The sequence below is a fragment of the Primulina eburnea genome, unplaced genomic scaffold (assembly GCF_022965805.1).
Source record: "Primulina eburnea isolate SZY01 unplaced genomic scaffold, ASM2296580v1 ctg496_ERROPOS3583385+, whole genome shotgun sequence".
Classification (NCBI taxonomy): Eukaryota; Viridiplantae; Streptophyta; class Magnoliopsida; order Lamiales; family Gesneriaceae; genus Primulina; species Primulina eburnea.
Window position 1 is genome coordinate 50565 of NW_027331300.1, and position 22287 is coordinate 72851.

The following is a 22287-nucleotide window of genomic DNA, read 5'->3' on the forward strand; positions in this document are numbered from 1 at the left end:
CTACAAGGAATTGTCAAATTTTAGATTTCAGTTCATTAAATTTTTAAATTTTGATTTTGGTATATTCACTTTTAACTTTCTTCTATTTTGTTCTAATTATAACGCGACATCTGACAAATCATCAATTTTTGATATGACGTCAATATTTTTCGATGAAATGTCGATATTTTTACGTGATTCGTTGTAATTTGACCTCGATACACGAAAGTTTAAAAGTTAGTGTAATAAATCTAAAATGGAACAGTGTGGTGAGAATTTTTTTAAAAAATATTAATAGAAATAAGTAATTTATTTATTGAATAATAAATTGATAAAAGAATAAATATATACTATGAACTATTGTTTGGAAGGGTGAAAAAGAAAAAATAAAAAAAGAAAACGCAGCCTCTGTATAATTTACTCCGCAAGTGTTGGTTCACGTGTAATTCAAACTTTCAAAATGGTAATATGGGGTCAATGCACGTACATAACATATTGTTTTTACCGCTTGTCTGGGGTCCTGTGTAGAGCTATCTCATTTATACTTGCAGATATGCATTAATAAATGCCATTCAACGGCTACAACCCCCCACTCTTCATTCATTTAGCTGTTTCTTTTCTTTGATCTTGTTCTGCCACTCATTTTTGCAGAGAAGAAGGGGAAACTATACTGATTCAAGGTGAGTAAGAAGTGTGATCGAGTCATTTCTTTGATTGTGAGCTCTATATTTTTTTCACCTTATATTTTGTCTTCATTGTGTCAGGTTTTTTTTGTTAATTAGCTTTGATCTGGCTCTTCCAATGGGGTTTCTTTGTTTGAAAATGTTTAATTTAAAGGGTTTTTCTTTTTTGATAGCGTTAACCTCAAGATTCTTGAAATCTCATGAAAGATTTCAAATTTGAATCTTTATTTGCCGAGTATTTGTTCTGTAACTTCAGATCTCATTGGCATCTACTTGATCATCGTGTTTTCATACAATCAAATTGAATCGCGTACTAGGTACGAAGGCAAAAGTCTGCACATCTTTTTATTGCATTAAAAGTTGCGAGAAGTGGACTGCAAAGTTACTTTCTTTTGTGGAGAAAAAAGCATGCGTCAAACCTTTGGACGTTTCTTTTTGTTGCGCTCCAAGGAATAGAAAATAACATGAGAAATGTCTGAGCAATCAACTTGGTTTTTCTGCTTCTCTTTGTTTGAATCTTACTTCAAAAGGTATAATGAAGCTACACGTCTTGATTGTATGCTACAGTTTTTGATTTTATGTATAATATGATACTTCACCAACACTAGTAATGATCTCTCACGAAAAATATTTCGGGCGGTCATTTTTTTTTTTTTTTAGATTTAGTGTTTAGCAGTAATTTTTATTGAAATGTTTGCCATCTCTTGTTGAAATCCTTTCTCATATTATATTTCCAATTATGCAGATCAAACATTAAGTTCTGCTTCTGTTAAAAATCATCCGCCTTTGAACTTGATCAAAAATGCCAAGAACAACAAGGTAGTTCTCATAACCAGGAATTTCCTTATTGCTCAATTTGTTGTCATTACATTGACTTGATCTAGATTCATGAGAACAGGTTAACAGAAGTGCCTCAAAAGCAAACTCCCCGAGGTCCCCCTCATCTCAGGACATCGAGCTCTGCTTCTGATCTACTACACCATCGTGTTAGAACTGAAAGGAGCCCGAAAATTGCAGAGGGTCGTTCTCCTCGTGGTGCCCAGTCTGATCCGGTGAATAAAAAGAAGCTTGGGACGCGTATTGCTGATTTAGAATCTCAACTTGGACAAGCACAAGATGAGCTCAAAAGTCTTAAAGACCAATTAGTGTCAGTTCAAACTACCAAAAAAGTGGCTCAAGAACAGCTTGACAAGAAAGCAAAGAAACAACAAAACGGCCCAGAGTCGATCCAAATCCAAGAGAAGCACTCGGCTTCAATGAAAACCGAAGAAATGAACATGAAAAACAGCAGCGTCGCAGAGTTTGGATCGTCTGATGAAGTAGAGAACGAAACTGATGTTTTTGAAGTTCCTATGGAAACTAAGACACAAGTCGTATCTAAATCCGATGATTTGTCGTCTGAAATGCCGGTGGTAACAGAGCCAGAGAATTCCACTTTCAATGAGTTGGGATCAATGAATGATGAGATAAACTTGTTGAAAACCAAGCTAGATGAAAAAGACAAAGAAGTGGATGTTTTTCGTCAAGAAAATCAGAGTTTAAAGAACGAGCTTAACGAGAAATCACTTAAGATGTCATCAGATCAATCTCAGATTGAGGAGCTGATTATGAAGTTAAATGAAGTGGATCAAGAACTTGAAAATACTAAAAACAATGCATTCCAGATCAACGAGAAGCTAATAGCTACAGAAAAGGCAAAGGAAGAGTTAGAAAATGAGATGAAGAGGCTTCGGGTGCAAACCGAGCAATGGAGAAAAGCAGCTGATGCAGCAGCCTCAGTTCTAGCAGGGGGGGTAGAGATGAATGGAAGAAGGATATCTGAGAGGTGTGGATCCATGGATAATCATTATAGAGGAACATATGAACCGGTTGGTGTGTATCCTGGTTACGTTGATTCCCCTCGTCCAATGGACGATGAAAGTGATGATGCTTTTGAAGGCGGAAAAAGAAAGGGTTCAGGTATTAGAATGTTTGGGGACCTGTGGAAAAAGAAGAGTCAGAAGTAGAACCTTAAATTTTCTTTTGTTGGTGATGTGTTCATGCGTTATTATGTTCAGGCTTAGAGAATATGGTTACTTGCCATATTATTTGCCATCAGTATTTGTACTATGATTACTCCGACGCTCTTGTGATTGATTATTATCAATAAAAGACGGAGTTCTAAACTAAAGATTATGAAGTAGGGCGAGCTTGTGTGCCTTAAACAAATTATCATAGCTTGTATGAGTACTCATTATGCTTGTTTGTGTTCATATTCAGTCTGCTGACAATCTTGTAAGGTATGGTTCTGGACAATAAATCATGTGGTATTATATTTACGGACATATATTGTTTGAGGGGAAACTTTCATCGCTTAATCGTGGGAGCATGTAGACGAAATGACCCTAATTTTACGTCAATCAAAAGAGACGACAAGGAGATTTATGAAAAATTTTGAAATTTAAAAGCAATATATGGAAAAATACATTTTCCATTAATGTGCAATGCACATGTGATATTGGAGTCTATTAAACTCCTTACTATCCTATGAAACTTGTTCTTCCTAGCTATGTCCTTTAAAGGAGCCAATATTCATGAGCTCTGGAGTTGATCCCTTCTAAAGACCAAATAAATTCCACTGTCAAGATTCATTCCCACAGCTTCCCATATCTCAATCAACTTTGAATTTCTTTAATTGGCCACCATTTTGTTGTTCAGTTGGCAAACCAATCTGCAATCCAAAGATCGCTTTACAGTCAGCAGAAGTCAGTTTGTTGACATTATTCCCTGCTCAGAAGCATACACAACAGGCTTGGTAACATAGCGAAGATCGATGCTTCCTTATTTCTTGTTGAAATAAGGAAGCATCAAATCACTGTGTTCAGCTGGGAAACGTATATAATTGTTATGTTCAAACGACAAAATACAGCACAAAAATGTAAATCAGCAATTATACACCAGTCGTTTGAAATTAACCAAAAAAAAAATTATATTTAGCTTTTTGAAACACAGTTAACAATTTTTTTTACCCGGTGACTTGAAAACCATAGATGTGAAGGAATCTTCCAAGATTCATTGAATAGACGGGCATAGATTTCAGGGCTGGAATTTGGATCGTCAAGTAATTTCATTTCGACCTTTGAAGGGAGTAATTGTGTGTGTGCATATATAATTAGTTAAATTCACATGCAAATACAAGTCCAATTATTGAAAATAACTTTGGAATGATTTTTTATTTTTCAAAAAAGGGTAGTCTTGACCCAAAAAAAAAACCCCTTTTTCTTTGAATTTGGTCTTAGTTTTACTATTTGACTATAACTAGAACATCTTCATTGGTTACTATTGCTGGTCTATTTTCATTGATCGATGTAGATGTAAAACCTTGCCAACCAATAGGAAATTTTGTGCTCCAAGAAACTAGTAGGAGTTGAAGATAATTGATTAAGGGCTGCCAAGAATTTGACTATAATATCACTTTCTTGATATTTAAATAAAAACCCATAAAAATGATCAAGTGATGTAATGAACATGCCAGAGAACATCTAACCCAATTCAGGTCTTTGACAAATCACGATTCTCGAGAAGTGCTTGCCTAAGTTTGACGTATTCGGAATTAGTGATAACAACTCCATCGCCAATGACCAAATTACTTGAAATATGATAGATATTTATTATAAAATAAAGTAAAAAAAAATAAATAGGGGTAAATTATGTATACACAAACAAGTTGATTGATGAATACTTGAATTTATGAACAAACAAGTTACATGATGTGTGGAGGAAAGAGGAAAGACAGGCAAGCAAGCAAGCAAGCAAGCAAAAGAACACACAAACTTTGCCATCTATGGAAAATTTTGAATCAGACTGTACCAAATCCCTAAATGTGCCAAGCAAGCATCATGAGGCTACATTAATTTTCTCGAAGAGGCCCAATCTATTATCAGCCAATCTTGACTTGTAAGCAGATTTTTTGTACTCAAACCATGTAAATTCCTTGTACAAACTGTCTTCTCCTTTCATTAGTGAAGGCAGTGGGGCTATCTTCTCACTTAATGGTGGGCCTCCGAAGTATATCATTGAAAGTCTTGATTTTGAGCTATTGGCCACAACTCTATGCCTTACGCTCTTGAACCTCCCATTAGTCATAACCTGCCCAGATACACAGAAGATATTTCATTATAAACTTTCCTTTGATTGATGTGATTGATTGATGGGAAATGAGACATAATTTTATCTCAAAAGAGTAACTTGTGTCACAAAAAAGGGGAAATTTGGGTTCAGATCTCAGCTGTCATTTTTTTTTGTGTTCAGTCCCTAGGTACTTTTTTAGTACCACATTTCCACATGAAGTGTACCACATTTCCACATGAAATGTACCACATTTTGTATGACATAGTACCACAATTTTGTGGGTAGGGAGTGAAGCCAAAGAAATTTTTTGATTAGGGATTTTTCAATAACTTCCCCCACAAAAAACTGAGGCTATTTTCCTAAAAAAATAATACATGTTCGGATAAATTAAATAACTATCGGTTTTTAACCAATAATCATTCTTCCCATTTTAAGATATTCTAATTCCACCTTAATTTTATTGCCCCTTCATTTTCATGTTTCTAGAACTATAGATAGTGACTTGAAAAACATAGATGTAAGGAATCTTCCAATATTCATTCGATGACAGGTACAAGCAAGAAACGTGGGCATGACACAAGAATGATGTCATAGACACGAGAGGTCAATACCATTTTCGGCACATTTTTTTATCTATACCTTACCGACCTCTCTTTCAATAATCATCATATCACACGCGTTATGCATATATATGGAAATTAATAATAAATTTATTTATTTGATATGATTTCCTATGAGTGTATGCATGTGTGCAAGGGGTGGTGGTACCTGCAATGAATCACCAACATTAATGAAGAAAGAGTTGTGATCGGGCGGGATGGAAATCCAATTCCCATCTTTCAAACAGATTTGAAGGCCACTGGTGTTATTGGATCTAAGAACAGATATGACTTGCGGGTCGGTGTGTTCTCCAAATCCAATCAAATTCCCGGCGCCATTGGATTCTCCCAAATCTGGGCATGGAGGGTAGTGATTCACTCGGAAAACAGAGTCACTCTGTTCGTCCATCAGAAGTTTACTGAACACGTTTCTTGGTTGGATCTTCAGTCCATCTGCTAGCATTTCAAGAATCTCAAACGCCATTTTCTTCACTGCCGATACATAATCTTTCAGAACTCGACTGCAAAAGATTACAGAGAAAGTCAGAAACGGGGGGAAAACAGAGCTAAAATAAGAAAAAATAAACCTTCACTTTCTCAGTTTCTTGACTGGATTTGTAAAACACTGACCTGAAATTTTCCGCTGCTTCACCGAAAAGGGATGCAAATTTATGGAAATCGGCTTCGGTATTTGAATTCAAAAGTATGTACTCAAGCCAACCGACATCTCCATTATGGCCAATCTTTTTATTGCCATAGCCGAAAGGGTTAGGGGGGCCAGCTTTCTGCTTATCAGACGGAGGCAAAGAAAAGAATTTAAGAGCTTCCGATTCCAAATCTCTCATGTATTCAAAAGGGACACCATGATTGATTACTTTGAAGAATCCGAACTCTTCGCAGGCCTTAACTAGATGCGTTTTCGAGTCGGGCTTGGAGAGGTCTACCAGTGGCACACCAGGGAAAAATGTGGAGCAGTTACTGGCTATGGACAACTGTTCGATAGAGGGTTTTGAGAGAACCACCATTGATTTTTATGGGAACTGAAAATGAGGTAATGGAGACGCAGAGGTATGGAGATTTATGGAAGATTCGGACAGCTGAGTTAAGGTTTATGACCATGTAGGAATGGGGTGGAGTGTCGCTTGGCTATTTATAGAGGGTTTTGGAGAGAAACGATAATGGGAAAGGTGAGATTTTGGGAACACAAAAGTCGCACTTGGAATTATGAACCAGTAGAATTTTGTGAAAGGGAAATTCTTTTTGAATATTGAATTCAATCATACGTGATTAATAAAATAATTTGACGGTGACATGAATAATTATGTTCCATGTACGAAAGCGATTCACACAAAATTATCGTTGTTTTCGTGTTAGAAGTTCTAATTCTTGCTGAAAATGACGCAATATCATAATCAAAATCAACAATTCCCAAATGCCCACGCGCAATTTTTATATATATACTATGAATGACTCTCACGTGAGACTGTCTCATGGATCTTAATTTGTAAGATGAGTCAACTTTATCGATATTCACAATAAAAAATAATACTATTAGCATAAAAAAAGTAATAATTTTTCATAGATGACCCAAATAAGATATATGTCTCACAAATACGATCCGTAAGACCGTCTCTCACACAAATTTTTTCCATATACTATTTATAAAAAAAAATTGCCATACCAAAAAAAAAAAACACCGACATTTTGTTTTCGAATTGCCCTTGTATCAACAATTTTTTTCTAAAATTGTAATTGCAAATAATTTTCCATATATTTCTAAAATTGTAATATGACGTCTCAGTAGGTAATTTATTAAGCTTGTCGCGATCACTTTTTCTTCTCCTCAATTTCATGTCGAATATCTAATGAATACACGAATAGTTTTATGCATTTTTACGTATTAATTTATGGCTTTCACGTGTTGAAGTCTAAAATTACTGTAAATTCATGACGCATTTATGTTTATAGTTGTTTGACTTTTTTCGCACATGTTGGCATATTAATTATGTTGATAATGTTAATTAGTAGTTTGGATGGTTGAAACTTTAAATTCCATTAGAATTTTATTCTCAAAATCTGGTTCAAATTTAATTTTAGAAAATCATGATTGAAAAGCTGATTCAGGTTGAAAAGATTATATATTTAAAAAACATAAACCAAAAGTTTCATTAAGAAAGTTAGAAAAGGCAATAAATAGTCAATTTGATGCTAGGCTGGACAACCTTCATCATGCATAGGAGTGTCAATTCGGGTGAGTTGGGTGAATTGAATCGGTTTGAACAATATTACTATTTAAAAATTGCTCAACCGAAACTCAACCCAAACACGAGCCAACTCGAAAACTCTCAATCCGATTCTGAACCCCAATCAACCCGATTAACCTATTTTGAATTTTTTTTAAACACAATTTAAAAATTATATACTATTTTAATTTAAACACATAATGACAAAATCTCTCTCATATATATGATTTAAATTTGAAACTCTACTTGTAGAAAAATAAAATATTTTTATTAAATCAAATAAATAATTGTTTAAAAATGTTCAAAATAAATATTAAATTAAGAAAATGTATGATCTAAATATACAATAAATATTTTTTCAGACATACAATATATAAAAATGTAGGTATATCTATTAATTATTTTTTTTTAAAAAAAATTAATTTTCGGGTCAACCCGAATCCAAACCTGTCATTTTTTCTGGATCAACTATCGGATCTAATCCGATCTAATCCGAACCTGAAAACCCCAAATACAAACTTGATTTTTTTTGTTGAACCGTGTCGAGTTGGTGGCTTGTGTTTGATTTTGACGTCCCTAATCATACAGTATGTGGGGACCTGGACGCTAATTCATTTCTTAATCGTTCTTAGGAATAATTGGATTAATTTAATCAACTGGGTCTAAATATTTTTTTTATTTATACAGATGCGAAACATAATGGAATCAATCTGATACAAACATCAACATAAAAGTACAAGTCTTGTACAATTACATTAAAATCAAACTAGGGTTCAACTACAATATATCAAGTGTTGAATCCTATTTTACTTCGGATCCGGATCTCCACGCTAACTGCAATCTTTCATCCTCTTCTTGACCATGATCATGTCCCACATGTTGGCATGCACATATACAAACACGACAACAGCCGGATAACTCCGGTGAGAATATAATCTCAGTATAAACAATATATACATGCAATCATATAACAAATATAAAAGTATGAAATAGATATCAATAACATGTATCAAAATCTGAAAGACATGAATCGATATAAATATGTAAATCAACTAGTGACTCGTCATCTCAGACTCGACTCATCTCTAATCTAGGGATCCTGGTTCCTGGACATTGGCACAATATATCGAATCTCCGCAATAGAAGTCGATATGCTCCTACGCAACATCGATATAAACGCAACATCCAGTGTCTTGGCATATCCGCCAAAGACTAGACATATCCGCCAAAGACTAGGCATCTCCGCCCATGACTCAATACACGCTTTGATATAACTCAATAGACTAAGCATATCAATCTCATGAATTGCAAACATCAATGCAATAAAATAAAGTATGTGATTTTTGGGAAACTCAAGTCCAATCTGACCCGAGTCGATCTCCTGGTTAAATTGATTTATACCTTTCTTTATGTCGATCTGACGAAGTCGATATCTCGAATTCGAAGCCTGTCAATACTCAATCTGGCAATGACAATATCAAAAAGTACAATATCAATATACCACTCTATCCAATACTAGATATAATCAGAATTTAATCTAACTCTATTTCAACGGCATAACTGCACAATCTCAATATACCCAGCAATACAAATTAACAGGCTCGTGCATATGCGCGCTCCATCGCCGCGCATATGCACGAGGTTCTTTTGACTTGGCATAATTTCCTGCACATGCGCAGGGTCCTCTGCCCATCTCGCGCATATGCGCGCTTGCGCGAGGGGTTCTGTCCTGCACATATCTCGTGTCTTTTCTCGTCTTTCACGATCTGATCCTTTCTGTCTATAATCACATCAATTATCAATAAATTATTTCAAATTACAATAGCACCATTCTCGGGCATTACACAGTATCTGGTCCAAGATTCAGACGGCTAATCATTTGACTCGTGTAAATTACATATTTGTGAAGTCAATATATATATATATATATATATATATATATATATATATATATATATATATATATATATATATATATTAACAAAATGCTTTTACCATGTGAAAATGAGTTAAATTTGGATTGCATCGCTGTTGGCCCCATAACTGGAAAATTTTAAATTTTGAGATATACCAATATTTAACGTTTAATTAAAGCACATTCCTTCAAATGGTATACTTATTGTTTTTTTGAGTTATGATCTATTTCGTATTCAATCTTTGACTTTTGTACAATAACTTTAATTTTATTTTATCATATTTTTTTTATAATGCTGATGTGAAAATTGGAAACGCTGACGTAATATTATAAATTGTTAATTAGCAATTGGGAAAAATCAACAAAAAATTAAAATTTAATGTAAACTGACTAAAATAATTGAAAAAAATTCCTATTATTTTCTGTGCTTTTCGTCGTTAACAACATTACATCATCACCCATCGCTGATGATGTCCAATCTATGACTGAGTTCTAATTAAAATAATAATTCATATCTCTCTAGTGAAAATTTATGACGTCACTATGGATTTGCAATTAGGTTTCTATTTCTATAAATGGAAAACAGAGGAACAAAAATAACTTGTAATGTCGGCCGCCGATAAACCAAACAATTAATGTATCTCGATTTTGCATGTTCAAAATATTGTTCCTACTTAACAAATCATATCGTATTGTATAATTTTCTTTGACAGAAGAAATACATGAAAAATCCTATACTTATCTAATTAGGAATTATTAGAACTGTTGTAAGAGTATCAAAAATCTAATTTGATCATAAATATAATTAAAATATTTGAATTATATAATCAAAATATATGAAAAGTCCCATCCTTCACTTTAACTACATCAAGAGACTTAAATTCCGAAGGACTTGACTAGCTAGCTAGTCATTTGTTGCTATTACACTACATAGTACATGGTCCGCTGCTGCGTTTAAGCAGCAAATTTCAATGTTCAAGGATTCACACCCATCAAGCTCCACCATGTCTCATGGCCTTCCGTTATCGATGTGATCTCTCCTTTCTGTTTTCTTTCGCTTCTTCTCCGGTCGTTTTGCGCAAATTCGGTGATAAAAATTAAGGCACTATTTCAGTTCGTCGGTGTACTGATTTATGCTAGGTCGCTACAAGATCTTCGAAATACATACTGAACGAGATAAATATATTTAAAAAAAAAATTGTATTTTGTTACATACTTTGATTTAGTTTACTTGTTTCTTGTTGTTATATATTTATAATATTTACACTTCTTGTAGCATACTGTTTTCCTTTAACACTATGTCTATATTTATACGATACTATTTTTGTTTACATATTTCGGAATTTTAATAAGTTGGCTTTCAGATTCCAAATTTAAAATAAAATAAGTTTAGTCCTAAACTTAACAAAATAAGGGGACGTTTGGTTCATGGGATTAGGTGTGTTTATGATTATTAAACCCACCTAGTCAAGTGTTTAGTATGATTTTTATTTAACCAACTCAATCCCTCCTATAAATGATTAGGTTCTATAAAGTATGATAAAATAATCACTCCTCACCCCCTAGGATTATTTACCCAACTCTTAATCCATCTTATTTTTCAAATTTTACCCTTCTCTTATATCCAAACTCACCGCCACGACTGACTAACGGCCGACCGCCGCCGCCGTCGGCCGACCCTGCCGGTCGACGGTCCTCATCGCCTACTGCCGATCGACCGCTGGAATACTGCAGCCGCCGCCGTCGGTCGACCACCTTCGGCTGGCCGCCACCTACTGACAGCCGACCACTGCAACAACCGGCCGGCCGACCACCACACCGATGCCGCCGTCGGAGTAAAGAAGAGAAAAAAAAGAAAAAAAGACAATTTTGTCATTTTATCAAAAATTTCAAAATTATCAATCATAGTTATTTTTTTTATTATTTATATACTAATTATTAATTTATTTTATCCTCAAAAATTAAACATAGTTTAAATATAATACACAAGATACTAAAAATGTAAAAAAATAAATGGCAGCCATAACTGATGAAATAGGAGTAGTCAACATCGTCGCTGACTGGGCCCATTTAGTCAGCCAAGCTTTTTCAGCCCCCGTCTGAATCGTGGGCACGTCTAGTCAACCAAACTTATCAGTTCCTCCCCATTCCTATTTCCATTTAAAAAAAAAAACTTTCCAGATTTAATAAATACTTAATTCAGTACAACCTTTAACATATGATTTAATAATTAAGGACAACTCGTAAACTAAATAATATATTTCTCATTTAAAACTTTGAAACCTACAACAATATTTAAGCAACATAATTTTCAATAAAATTGTAGTGGTCCAGAAATTTGATGTTGGGTGAGGTGGAGCACTATAATTCTTGCGTTTCCATGTCGAATGTTACGTGCGATGCGCATACTTTTTGGCGTTGCTTATGGCCAATAGTCCAATTTATTAGTTTGCCTTCCCTTTTTTACGACAACAAGGTTGGACTTAAGCCAGACGTATATTTCCATTGTTGGGCGCTACTATAAATGTAATGTCTTCAACGAATCCTTCTCTCTTTTCTCCGCATCATGTAGTTTAACGGATAAAGTATTTTTTTATTAAACAGCAAGTTGTAAGTTCAATTTCTATTTTGTTCTTTTTTTAAAAATAAATTTTATATCAAAATTACAACGTAATCCCTCACTATTTCTTATAATTACATTTTGATCATCATTTAAATATAAACAAATGAATTATAAAAATATTATTCATGCATGCGTCGATGTACAAATATATCATTACACGTAACGCCGCCAGACCAGAGCAGTATTATTTAAGTGATTATTTAAAATATTTTAGCCTAATTATGTGATAACATTATAAAGATTCTTTAAAGATTATGAATATCATATATAGTTCTTTTATACGTATTTGTGTCGACAAAAGTTCGAAAATCGAATATAATATATATTTTACATGTTTTAGATAGTAATTTCGTACCAATATTTTCAAGCTTTCGAAAAACAAATGAGCGATAAATTCTGAATACACGTGTCTCCTCTGACCGATCGCAAGCAAGAGTGTTTGGTCTTTGTCAAAAATCTGTTATTTAAACGTCAAAAAATAATTGATGGCGAGAGTTGGTTTTGGTCCCAATTGTGGCAATGGACCAATAATTGATGCATTTCATTATATCCATAATTCCTATAAAATTGGGGCATGCAACCATTTACAGTGAAAGCAACTGGTCTGAATGGGGGGAGATAAGGTGGTAATGGTGTACAGAATATACATGGGCATGCAGTAGTAGGTCTGAGATGAGATATACAACTAACACTTAATTTGACTGAAACATTAGTAAAAGATATATATATATACATACACACACTCGTAAACGGCTTACAACGTTATGTTAAGATCATGGAACATGGAGTTAGGTCTGAATCTTAATATTCAATAAATTGTACGTTATATTCATCCACCAAAACATTTACTTCATCGAGCCACTCACATGCTCGATGGGATTAACGAAAATTTCAAGAAACGTTTAATCAAAATATTTCAATGTTTATCATGTTGAATCGATAGAGTTGATCACATGATGTAATATTTTATCTCCTAAATTTGTGTTTCATGCTAACATTCGATGAACCTATACCATTAAAAAACTGAAACTCGTGCGAAATTGATTCATCGCATTAATTAAGATTCTGATTTGTGATTTCCTTACAAAAAGGAAAAATAAACGATAAAAACTGGTTTGATCAATAATGGCATCCAACTAACTAAATAATAATAAATAAATAAAAAGTGGCACTCAACTTGTTTTCAACGAGTTACAAGTCTATATCTCCATGGGAATGATTTCCCCTACTACTTTAGTCTTCAGACGTCACATTTGAAGTCTGAAAACAGAGTCACGGACTGATCACAATCTGATGTAGACATAAAGTACTCATTCTTTTTAGTTTTTGGGATTCAAGAAACCCCCGTGGATTTACGCACTGCATTAATTAATCACTATCTTTGACAATAATCCAATCTGCTAGATCTACCAAAAAATCAAACGTAATCTTGTTTGCCTAACCTAACAATATTTTTGACCAGATATTCCATCTAAATATTAATTTGGTGGGCTAGCTCAAATGCCCACATTTTAGCACTCTACGTTTTGCTTCAGTTTAAATTCACAGAGGATTGCAAAAATGGGTATCCATAAAGGAAATATACCTCAATAATCACTTCATATATATATATATATATATATATATATATATATATATATATATATATATATATATATATTCACACGGAATAAAGCAAAGCTAATGGTGATATAAATCGAAACTTCGATGGTTATACCAAAGAAAAGTTGGACAAGTGCGGTCTGAAGAGGTGATCTCGATGATGTTGGAGTGCACCACTAATCTTATCTAACCATGTTTGCGATAGTTGAGAACATGGAAAGGAAAATGAAATCGGGTCAATACTAAATTATTACTGTGGTGGAGTCATAGAGCTAAAAACCACTCACATTCTGAGGATGCTCAGTTTGTCAAATCAAAGCACGTATTCACTATAAAAAAAAAAAAGAAAGAAAAGAAAAGAAAAGAAAAGAAGAAAGAAGAAGAAGAAGTGACTGATGCATGAGCGGATTTATTGGAATTTGATTGATGTGTATGCGACTATGAGCTGTCGTGTTTACAAGAAAAGTTTAACTCTTTAACATCATAATTTTCAGGGATTAATAATGCATAAAATTTATACATACGACCACTTAATTAATTTACTTGTACGAGGGTGGTAAAATATTATATTTTTTCTCGAAAGATTACATCGTCAAGAGCATGTTGGCAATTTGATGAAATTAAACAGAACGATATTATATATACTATTAAAAAAAACTCAGAAATAAATTTATGTTCTTACTTTTATTTATATGTATGTGAGCAGATGGCAGTACTCGATCGAGTTTAGGTTTAATAGATGAGAAATGCTAAAAAAGACAGGTAACATAATCGATCCCAAGTAGGAGAGCAAGATTTTATCCAAAACAAAACACCAACCACCCAACTTTCCGATATAGTAATGATTCAAATCTCCGAATTTCTTGAATGAAAACATCCTAGAGGATAAGGTTTCTGTCTCATCTTAGATTATTCTTCCACCATTCGTGGCAAAAGATATTTCCATTCTTATGCTTCTCTCACTTAGCAGCCAATAAGAAGATAAAAAGTTGGGGTGGGTCTGTTCCATTCCTTTTTTGCACTTGGAGCCAATAAGTGAATCCATGCTCCCACATATTTAGCGAATTTCAAGAACGTGAGAAGTGTTGGACTTTTACTGGTTGAGGACTGTAGTTTTAGATAAGGGACTTTGTTGGTTTGGATAAGACTCCATCAGTAAAGTTAGAAAGTGGCAGAAATATATATTACGTGTGCATTATTAAACATAAGTATTTTAAATGAATTGCAACTTCAAAGTTCTTTATTTCGTTATTACTATGAAGTTCTTTCATGATCATGTGGTGAAATTCATCTCACAAAAACAAAGTAGTGCGCCTGTGATAATATATATTCACTTGGATCATAACTCGATTTTGGTATTCGAAACATTCAATGGTCACTATTTTTCATTGCATATACAAAGTTAATTTTCATTGCACTTCTTTTTCAATGGAAACCGAGTTTTTATTACACAAAAAATCTCATAAAACGATCTCACAAATCAATTTTGTGAGATACATATTCTATTTGATCAATTGTAAATGAAAATATATTATTTTTTATATAAAAATTAATATTTTTTTATTATAAATATGAACCAAGTCGACCCGCTCTATTTCTAGTTTTGAATTTATCTAAGTATATTTACAACTGTTCAAAATACATATAATGAAACGATATTTTCAATAGTTTTGCACAAGCGTTTGTAGGCTTGTTTATCATACAATCGGATTTGGGCTATTCGTTTACAAGACTTTTTCTGTATCCAATACAACTCCAAGAATCCAAAAACCTACTCAATAACGTAAATACGACAAAGTTAATTTCTTATTATCTTCTTCCTTCATTGGGGGTCCATCATCCATGCAAATCTTTCAAACTAGCTTTCATGCAAATCTTTCAAACTAGCTTTGAACACACACGCAGTGCGTGTACATAGATGACATGTACATTAATCTTCACTTTGCTTGTATTTTAGAGTTGGACTAAATATTTCATTCAACTTTCAAGCGCTTTTCCATATTTTTAAAACTTGTATTGACAGAATACAGAAACCAACTAAGAAAAATATGACAGAACACTGTATTTGAAATGGAACTTGTAAAGACGATGCTGTCTCATACTTTAGTTGAGTGCTCGGTTTGCACTCGTAGCAAACATATCTTAGCAAACCCTACCTCCTCATTACCAGCCAACTCCCTTGGTCCAAATCTTATATTCCCTCTTCAAGTTTCATTTTTTGTTCATCCATATGAGCAGTATCGTAAGTCGCATGAACTCCGGCTAACAAATAGTAAAATAGCATGATGAAACTGCATATAAGGAACCGCCACACAGCAACCGAACCAAGAGATCCTATAAGAAACAAATTCATAGCTATCGATAGAGATGGAAACCACGGAACAAGGGGAACCCCCCATACTTTCGGATTCCTGTGTTTCGCTGTAAATGCCATCCCTAAAGTTCCTACGAACCACAGCCCTCCGCTCAAAGCATACCCTGTCCATTCCCTATTTTTGGAACTCCAAAGGACCGTTATCCCAAGAGACGACCCAAAAATAAGGAATAATGATATGAAAAATTTGATGGCATCACTTTTGGGGGTGACATCCTTAACGTAGTACCGTCTAAAGAGCAAAGCAACGGCCATAAGCATGAAAATGAAGAGGGTGCTAAACGATAATACACTTGATAAAACGTCCAAACTCGAGAAGAAGGCAAGAATGCAACTACCTGTGGTTATCAACAGGGTGGCGTAAATAGGAGTTCCTGTCTTGGGATGAACAAGAGCAAACCAAGGGGGAATCATGTGCACCCTCGCTATCTGAGTAGTGTAACGAGCCTGTCCCATTGATCCAATTAGCATACTGGTAGTCATTCCCTTAAGAGCAACAATGCTCACTAAATACTTGGCCCATTTCATCCCAATTCCATCGAATGCGAAAGAATACGGGGCATTGACATCCACTTGAGTATATTTCACCATCATGGTGAGAGCCAACGCCATTAAGCAGTACACGACAGTGATCAAAGACATCGACCCAAGCAGCCCAACTGGCATGTCCCTTGAAGGTTTCTTAACTTCCTCAGCCATATTAGCAACCATATCAAAACCCGTATAAGACCAGTATACTACGGCAGCGGCAGTGAACACCCCTTCAGCCCCATATGGAAAAAAAGGAACCAAATTATCACTCTTCCCATGCACAAAACCAACAACAATAATGAACACAATCACCACAATCCCGAATATTGAACTAATCCAATTCAGCACCGAAGTTCTCTTCGTGCCCGTCATTGCAAAACCATTGGCAATGGCCAAAACCACTACAGCCAAAGGATCCAATAGATTGAACCCCTCAGCAAAAGAATCAACTCTTATCCTCAAAAAATCGGGATTACTTTTAATAATGCTAGCAAAATAAGATGACCAAGAACGCCCCAAGCCTGCTGCCCCAACCAGCCCTTCCAGCAAAATATTTCCAGCAGCGATAAAAGCAACAAAATCCCCCAATTCTATTCGAAGAAAAGAAAAGGACCCCCCAGCGATCGGAATCTCAACAGAAAATTCGGTATAACAAAACACAGATAATAAAGCGGATAAACCCGAAACAGCATACGACAGAATGATTGCAGGACCAGCGTGATCGTGGGTTTCTTGACCAGTGATGCTGAAAATTCCCGAACCGACGACCGAACCAAATCCGAGCCAGATAAGATCCCACCACGTGAGGCATTGCTTCATCTCATTCTCCGATTGTTTCTTGTACTGAACGAGTTCATTCGCGTCGGAGGATCGCCCGAATAGGCGATCTTTGAGACGGTGGGGGGTTTTGGAGAGGGCGGAGAGGTAGGTGGAGAAGTCCTGGAAGCTAGGTTCCGGGAAAAAATCATTCTTGCTGAAACGCCAGTAGGAGTTCCCGGCCTCTGCGGCGGAAGGGTCCATTGTCGGCGGTACTATTGGGGTGGTGAGACCTGAGGCTTCGAACGAAAATTTGCCATTCTTTTGTCCCATAATGATAATTAAGAGTAAGAATCTGAGTATTCCCAATTAGCCGATATTGGCGAGTGCGAACGGAATCCAAAAATCGAGGAAAAACCAAAGTCGAATCCTGTCAACTCCATCGGGTTTTCATCTTGTTCATCTTTCTGGCCAAATACATTCATATCATGTAGCTAGCTAGCTATACATTTTCTTTTCCGAATTTTGTAGATAACAATAATATATATATATATAGGCAAAAACTTATGTGAGACGGTCTCACGGGTCGTACTTGTGAGACGGATCTCTTATTTGGGTCACCCATGAAAAAGTATTACTTTTTATACTAAGAGTATTACTTTTTATTGTGAATATGGGTAGGGTTGACCCGTCTCACGGATTATGACCCGTGAGACGGTCTCACATGAGACTCACTCATATATATATATATATATATATATATATATATATATATATATATATATATATATATATATATATATATATATATATATAATATAATTGTTCTCATGATTCTCGTGATCAATAAATAAATCTTTGTTCTTATATTTTTAATATTATATATATATAATATATAATTGTTCTCATGATTCTCGTGATCAATAAATAAATCTTTGTTCTTATATTTTTAATATTATTATGATATGATGGTTTACCAAACATCAATATATATGATCCAATTTAAAATTAAAAGGTAATTTATTGTTCATGATCTTCACAAATATATACAGACGTATATATTTGAATATCCTAACAAGGGGTGGGGAAGACGAGATATACATTTTTATAGGCTACGGACAAATATAATTCAAAGCGATTTTTTTTTTAAAGTTGTGAGGGATTTATTAAAATTAAATTTTGAATTCGATATCTCAAACTTTATTTACAGATAATTATAATGAGTATGTTTTTTGTGAGAAAGTCTCGCGAATTTTTATCTGTAAGACGGGTCAACCCTACTGATATTAACAATAAAAAAATACTCTTATTCTAAAAAGTAATATTTTTTCATGGATGACCCAAATAAAAGACCTCTCTCACAAAATACGACTTGTAAGACCATCTGTAACAAATGTTTGTCAGTTATAACACATCGATAATTTAATTTCTAATGTTCAAGGATTAGGATTATATATGCGTTTGGATGAGCTTTAAAAATCAAAAGCTAGCTAGCTAGTCATTGGACAAAGAATTGGATTTGTTCGTTTATGTTTTTAAAATATCTTCTCATTCTGAAAACAAAATCACGAATGTGTTATTTCATTTGTATCTTTTTGTTAAGAGTAGATCTCATGTGACACCGACACCGTCTCACAGATCTTAATCTGTGAGACGGGTCAACCTTACCTATTTTCACAATAAAAAATAATCCTCTTAGCATAAAAATTAATACTTTTTCGTGGACAACCCAAATAAGAGATCTGTCTCACAAATACGACTCGTGAGACCATCTCACACAAATTTTTGTCTTTTGTTAAATACACTTCATATTTAATGTCTATATTAAAATATGGCAATAATACCTTTTGTTTTGTTTTTAGTATTTCAATTCCAAAAATAAGTTACCTGCAGTGTTAATTAATTAAAAAATTTATCGTTATAACTTTTAATATAAGAGTGAGTCTCATGTGAGACCGTCTCACGGGTCATAATCTGTGAGACGGGTCAGCCCTACCCATATTCACAATAAAAAGTAATACTCTTAGCATAAAAAGTAATACTTTTTCATGGGTGACCCAAATAAGAGATCCGTCTCACAACTACGACCCGTGAGACCGTCTCACATAAGTTTTTGCCTTAATATAATTAAATGTAAAAAAATACACAAAACAAATATTTAAAGCAATTTTTACTTTTATTTTGATTTTAGTTTATATTTTATTTTCAATCTTCTGAAAATTGATTTTTTTCCTTATGTTTTAAATTTTTAATTCCATATCTCTTTATTTTTATTATATTTTAAATTAATGTTTAGAGTTAATATATTTGTGTTGTTGGCTTTCGGAAATGCTATCAATCTTGATTTTTATAATAGCAACATTTTTTGTAACGAGGTCATTCGATGATATCTTGATTTTTATAATAGCAATCTTGATTTGAGTCAATCTTGATTTTTATAATAGCAAGATGTCAAGAAGAGAGATTTGATAAACTGAAACTTAAACGAAGTCAATCTGAAAATATAACGAGGTCATTCGATGATATCTCACAAATTGGTAATCCAAATGATTAGCGGCTAGAACAGCTGGAAATCATACTAAATTATGTAGAAAAATCATATTTTAGGTCGATCGAGTATTTTGGATGTTATCGAGGCTAAATGGCGGTGGCATATGGCTCGATAGACCAGCTCTGTATGTTGGCAATATCTCTCAGCTAAACTATTGTAATGGAATGATTCAACATACGTGGAAAGATAAGACAATAATCTATAAATCATCTTCAAAGATTGAAGTTTGAATCGATGCTTAAGAAGCTGATAATTCGTTATGACTTTGCCGGTTTTGCAGAGGTTGCAGAAATAGTCCGAACATGTATACAATCCAGTACTTTCAGCGTATATATCTCATATGAACTCAAAATTAAACGACTCTTGACTCTATGGAAAGTTAAGAAAAATGACTACAATTTCCATGTTCTTCTCTTTGCCAAAAAATCAACAAATCAAAAGCTATATTCACAAGACCATACCCGTTTACTCAACCGTTTCATTCATTAAACTGTTTTGTTTTTGGAATCGGACCGCACCGACAACCTGTTAGGAAGTCAAATATAACCATTGCAACGTCATAAATAGTACAAAACTTTTTCCAATTGTCATATTCTTGTGTCTAATTTATATATCACTTTTGGAAGTTATACGTACAACATCTTGAAGATCAAATATAAACTTTTTAAAAGATTTAAAACATGACCAGCTCACATGAACGAATTAGTTAAAATGAGAGAAAACAAAAAAAAAGAGTCTAAATAGATATATTAGCTTAACGATAGTTTTTCCTTATATGTGAGGTTCTATTTGAGAATATATATATACTGTAATAAACTAATTTCTTCACACAAAATCACCCATATATACAAGAGAAATGTACTTCAAAATTTAATTGAGTGATAGTCTTCACATGAAGGTATTAAAATTGTGTTTGAAGTCTAGACATAAAAGATGTTAAACATTATGTGGATTGTGAGGTTCATCCTAAAATTTAGAGTGCCTAATCGATTAGACAAGTGATAAGTACTAAGTCAAAATGAGTTTGTACAAATGATTATATAAATCAATATTTTTTATATCCATACTAAAACTTGGAATAAAAAATTAATATTCTAAGATAAATTTTTTTGTTATTTTATATTTTACATATATGATAAAATATTGTGAAGCTTTCTAAATATTTAAATTTAGTAGTTGACATACAAAAGTGCCATATTTGAGTTTTTTTTTTTAAAGTTGAATCAAGATTTTATTATATAAGGAAAAGGACCATACTATCTAACAGAAGCTGTGTGGTTAATGGCAATTTATCATCCCCACAGGTATAAATGGATCCCAAGCCTGCTTTCTTTAATGAAATGATATTGCATAAATGATATTAAAACTTACAACTAATTTTTAAAAAATAGATGGAATAGAAAAATCAAAATAAAACAAAATTACACAAAATTTAAAATAACATAATAAAATTGCACATTATAATAACAAATTACGATTATACATTATTAAAATTTAAAAACTTACAGGCAATTTTTAAAGAATACGAATAATTAAAAAAAATAAACTACTGACTGAATCATTTACGAAAAATTTGTTCTTGTATTTTCATATAATACGGACATTACATTTTAATCGGTTTTGGATCATTAACATATTTTATCATTATCAGATTTTACTGTTCCACAAGCTTTCTTTGTTGCTCGTTCAATCTCATTCCGTACTTCATTTCCATATTTTGCTCAATTTTGGCAAAATGTATTTGGCTGAAGCAATCTTCGGACCGACTTCCATTCCTTTTTGTTCTTGGAAAATGCTTTTCTGCTGAGGAAAGACGTAGGAAAGATCCATAACTTTTATGTGGACCGACTAAAATCAAATCAATTCAAATTTGAGATATCGAATTTTGTATGTATTAAAAACACATTTTACACATAAAAAAACAAAACGAATTTAAAATTTGAAACCATCTAGAAAGTTTCAGGGGGGTGTTCCTTCAACCGGCGCTGTACCCATTTTTCGACCTTTCGAAAACACAACCGCACTTACTCGTCGAACGCCTCTTCTACAAATCAAATATTGAGTCTTTTAATTGAGACAAAAACTTGTGTGAGACGGTCTCACGTGTCGCATTTTGTGAGACGTGTTTCTTATTTGAGTCATCCATGAAAAAATATTACTTTTCATGTTAAGAGTATTATTTTTTATTGTGAATATTAATAGGGTGGATCCGTTTAACAAATAAAGATTCGTGGGATCGTCTCACAAGAAATGTACTCATTAATTAAAAATTACTTTTAACTTTTAATATAATTTAAATTATTTCAATATTAAAAAAGCAG

At 33.6% G+C, this 22287-nt stretch overlaps 3 protein-coding genes across 5 annotated transcripts; 1 reads left to right on the forward strand and 2 right to left on the reverse strand.

The window, feature by feature from the left end:
• The first annotated feature begins 505 nt into the window (after positions 1-505).
• On the forward strand, positions 506-2832 carry LOC140821259 (interactor of constitutive active ROPs 4-like). 2 transcript variants are annotated; one of them, XM_073181695.1, is made up of 3 exons: positions 506-659; positions 1408-1481; positions 1561-2832. In XM_073181695.1, exons 2-3 carry the CDS (start codon positions 1465-1467, stop codon positions 2666-2668), a joined length of 1125 nt encoding a protein of 374 aa, XP_073037796.1. In that variant the 5' UTR covers positions 506-659; positions 1408-1464; the 3' UTR covers positions 2669-2832. The 2 variants fall into 2 exon arrangements, with proteins under 2 accessions (XP_073037796.1, XP_073037798.1); XM_073181697.1 differs by lacking the exon at positions 506-659 and adding an exon at positions 729-1192.
• Positions 2833-4345: 1513 nt separating this feature from the next.
• On the reverse strand, positions 4346-6579 carry LOC140821255 (gibberellin 2-beta-dioxygenase 1-like). Its single transcript, XM_073181691.1, has 3 exons — positions 6002-6579; positions 5541-5892; positions 4346-4790 (listed from the first exon to the last, which is right to left on the reverse strand). Exons 1-3 carry the CDS (start codon positions 6394-6396, stop codon positions 4539-4541), a joined length of 999 nt encoding a protein of 332 aa, XP_073037792.1. The 5' UTR covers positions 6397-6579; the 3' UTR covers positions 4346-4538.
• Positions 6580-15514: 8935 nt separating this feature from the next.
• LOC140821261 (cationic amino acid transporter 8, vacuolar-like) lies at positions 15515-17935 on the reverse strand. Of its 2 annotated transcripts, XM_073181700.1 has the most exons (2): positions 16467-17935; positions 15515-16016 (listed from the first exon to the last, which is right to left on the reverse strand). In XM_073181700.1, exons 1-2 carry the CDS (start codon positions 17746-17748, stop codon positions 15946-15948), a joined length of 1353 nt encoding a protein of 450 aa, XP_073037801.1. In that variant the 5' UTR covers positions 17749-17935; the 3' UTR covers positions 15515-15945. The 2 variants fall into 2 exon arrangements, with proteins under 2 accessions (XP_073037801.1, XP_073037800.1); XM_073181699.1 differs by having other exon boundaries at positions 15584-17935.
• Positions 17936-22287: the final 4352 nt, after the last annotated feature.